Source organism: Vigna radiata, chromosome 11, assembly GCF_000741045.1.
Source record: "Vigna radiata var. radiata cultivar VC1973A chromosome 11, Vradiata_ver6, whole genome shotgun sequence".
Taxonomy (NCBI): domain Eukaryota; kingdom Viridiplantae; phylum Streptophyta; class Magnoliopsida; order Fabales; family Fabaceae; genus Vigna; species Vigna radiata.
This window is the reverse complement of record NC_028361.1, coordinates 11546543-11549802: the sequence shown is the minus strand read 5'-3', so window position 1 is coordinate 11549802 and position 3260 is coordinate 11546543. Positions and strand designations below refer to the sequence as shown.

General features: G+C 40.5%; 1 protein-coding gene across 1 annotated transcript; it reads right to left on the bottom strand.

The window, feature by feature from the left end:
* Nucleotides 1-423: 423 nt before the first annotated feature.
* LOC106776770 lies at nucleotides 424-1638 on the bottom strand. Its single transcript, XM_014664240.1, has one exon. It carries the CDS (start codon nucleotides 1636-1638, stop codon nucleotides 424-426), a length of 1215 nt encoding a protein of 404 aa, XP_014519726.1.
* Nucleotides 1639-3260: the final 1622 nt, after the last annotated feature.

The following is a 3260-nucleotide window of genomic DNA, read 5'->3' as shown; positions in this document are numbered from 1 at the left end:
CTCAAATGATGTAGCCATCTCCTTCATTTGATGCCCAGCTTCTTGTACTTGGACTTGCGCTTCTCTTAGTCTTTTTAGGGCTTCCCTTTTATCTCTCCTGGCTTCTTCATAGAGTTGTTTCCACTGCCTGCCTTCTTCTAAAGCCACATTCTTCTCATTCACCCTCATGGATAATTCCTTACTCGCGGCCGCAAGATCCTGCTTCACTCGAAATGTATAATCCCTCTCAGCCTTCTGGCTTTTGACCAGGTTTTCATAAGCCCGTGACTTTTCTTCATTATCATTCCTCATATCCACAAGATCATTACGCGCCCTCTGTAATTCGTTTTCCAACCTAGCATTCCTCACCTTCAATTTCTCCATCTCAGCCTTCAATTGTTTCACCTCTTCACTTTCTGGGGCTTGGGATGGTCCTTCACTAGCTCATTGATCCTTGATTGGCTTGAAAGGCAACTTGGCTACTTTCACCCTGTCCAGAATCCAGGTGTGATAACTAACCCTGCTATCCACCACTCCACTCCTCAAGTCCTTCTCTGCTCGAACAACATTTTCCCAGGCGCTTTTAACCTTTCTTAACAGTTCGATGAAATGCCCGTCTTCGTAATAAATGAATAGGGTAGCAAGGTAATCTGGTGAAGGTGCCCCTCTCATGGGATGCCCGAATTGTCTTTGAACTAAAAGGGGGTTGTAATTGATACAGTATCGGGCACCTATGAGAGGCACATTAGGAAAGCTACCACAGTGTTGTATAGACAGTTTATTTCCGAGCCAAGGAAGACGCCATTTTATACTTCTTTCACTCAAGCCAGCAAAGAATCGGGCCCAATCGTTTCCTCCCTTATCTTTAAGCCCTTGGCGTGACAAAGTCTCCGACAGACTCTTGACGTCGACCATCTCCTTAAACACGTGCGCTGTCATCCATGTATACAACGCCGCTAAACAACAAAGAATTTTCTTTCCCTTTCTCTCCTGGCAAAAACTCAAGGTCCCATAAACATCCGCAAGAACTGTCGTTACAGGATTATCTGATCTTGTTTTTCTTGCCACGAAGACGTCTATTGCGGTGAAATCCACGAATTCTTCTATCTTGGGAAACAAGACAATGCCATATATGGTGAGGGCTAATACATCCATGAAAGTTTCCCAATCCTCTTTATCAGCCAGGTGATGTAAATACTGCTCCAGATATCCCTGTGACAACCCATGCAATTGATTCCTCATCATCATCCTGTCTTCATGCTCTTTGGGATGTAGTTTCATAATGGCAGCAATGGTGGGTATAGAGGCATGATGCTCTAAATGTTGATAGGGAGTGGTGCCCTCCAGTGGCAAACCCAAGATATGCTCGAACTCCTCTATAGTTGGCGCCAACTGAAAGTCTTGAAATGTGAAACATCGAAGCGGAGAATCATAATATTGTGCCAAGGTTGTGATAGCGGGTATTTGTACTTCAACTTCCATTAAATTCAACAGATTTCCATATCTTCTCTGAAAGGTTTCTCTCTTTATGGTCTTGAGCCTTTTGCCCAAGTTTATCAACCCAGTCAAGTTTCCAACCTGGGTCCTTAGACTATACTTCTTTCTTAAATCGGAAGAGTCGGTGTGCCGTGTGGCATCAGATCTTGTGTCAACATCCATTTCGTATGAAATCAAGCAGGTACCTGTGATTTCGCTTAAAATCAACATGTTACTAAATGATGTATGAATATGATGCATGATAATAAAACAACATGACAAAACAAAACACATGCATGGTATGAAATGTAAAATCATTATTTTCAAAAAAAAGCGAACAGCGTGAAGATTACAAAAGTACACATCTCCCATCGTGTCCTAACAAAGGTTCACTGTTTTGAGTTCAAGGTCATATATATGCAATTTCACCAGGATGGTTCCCTAAACCTAAAGGTCAAAGGTCACTAGAGCTATGGCCCCCTTCAAAGCATCTCCACAACAGTTGAGTAATCAACTAGGTGTGGAAACACACATGAAGAGAACAGACCTGAAGTTCTCACGATAGCCAAACAGGAAGTACATCCCAGAGTGACACCGCTACACAACTCCTCTAATTCTAAGTTACACTCAGACCCGGGTATAGGGCCCCACTCATGATATGCCGAAAGTGTGTGTGTGTGAAGGGAGAACATCATGCACATCCAAACCCTCACCTGCAAAACAACCAGAAAAATTCCCAGGCAGATATAAACATATTGTCTATCCTAAGGTTCAATATCCACAAATAAAGTTACTCACACGCGATTATTCAAACATCAAACATAGATAAAGAAAAGGGGAAGAAAAACATAAAGCAAAACCACATTGAAATTCGCGCATTTATTTAGATGGCCTGACTCTCACATAGACATCCCCAGTGGAGTCGCCATCTGTCGCAACCGGAAAATCGCGACGGGACGACGATCCAAAAAAGAAAACATTTTTAAGAAATTTTTTTTTGGAGTCGCCACCATAGTTTATTCTGGAAAACTATGGAAAAAACCATAAAGAGAAGTCACGGTCCACGAAAACCAAAGATTGGGTTCGGGAGTCGGTTACGCGTAGGGAAGGTGTTAGCACCCTACAACGCCTGCCCGAAGGCAGTACCTTTAATTAAATGCGCGAATAAAGATGTGGTTTGCAAAATGTTTAACTATCCCAAGAACAACGATATAAAGAAACAAAAATATATTTTTTAGTTTTTTGGGCCCGACAAGGATTGACCTTGTTCCTCCGTATTCTCATTCAAAATGAGAAATCAGGGTTACGTAGTTCTTTTGGAAAGATTACTTGTGGTTTGGGAATATTTTGGTATTTCTAATAAAAAAGGAAAAGGTTTTCTAGCACAAGGCCTACGCGAGCGGTCGCACGTGTGCTTAAACCTTTTCAAAACATTTTTATTTGATTTTTATTTTTGTAAAAGAAAAGGAAAATATTTTTAGCACAAGGCCTACGCGAGCGGTCACACGTGTGCTTAAACCTTTTCAAAACATTTTTATTTGATTTTTAATTTTTGTAAAAGAAAAGGAAAAGATTTTCAGCACAAGGCCTACACGATCGGTCGCACGTGTGCTTAAACCTTTTCAAAATATTTTATTTTTAAAAGAGAAAATACATATTTTATTATATTATATAAAAAATAATAGATCTATTAAATAATAAAAGGTGTCCAAACCAACTTTGCTTCTAATAATAAATCGGGCTTAAGCCCAAATGGAAATGAAGTGATAAAAGTGAAAACAGAGGCTGCACAAGGAAAAAAAAAA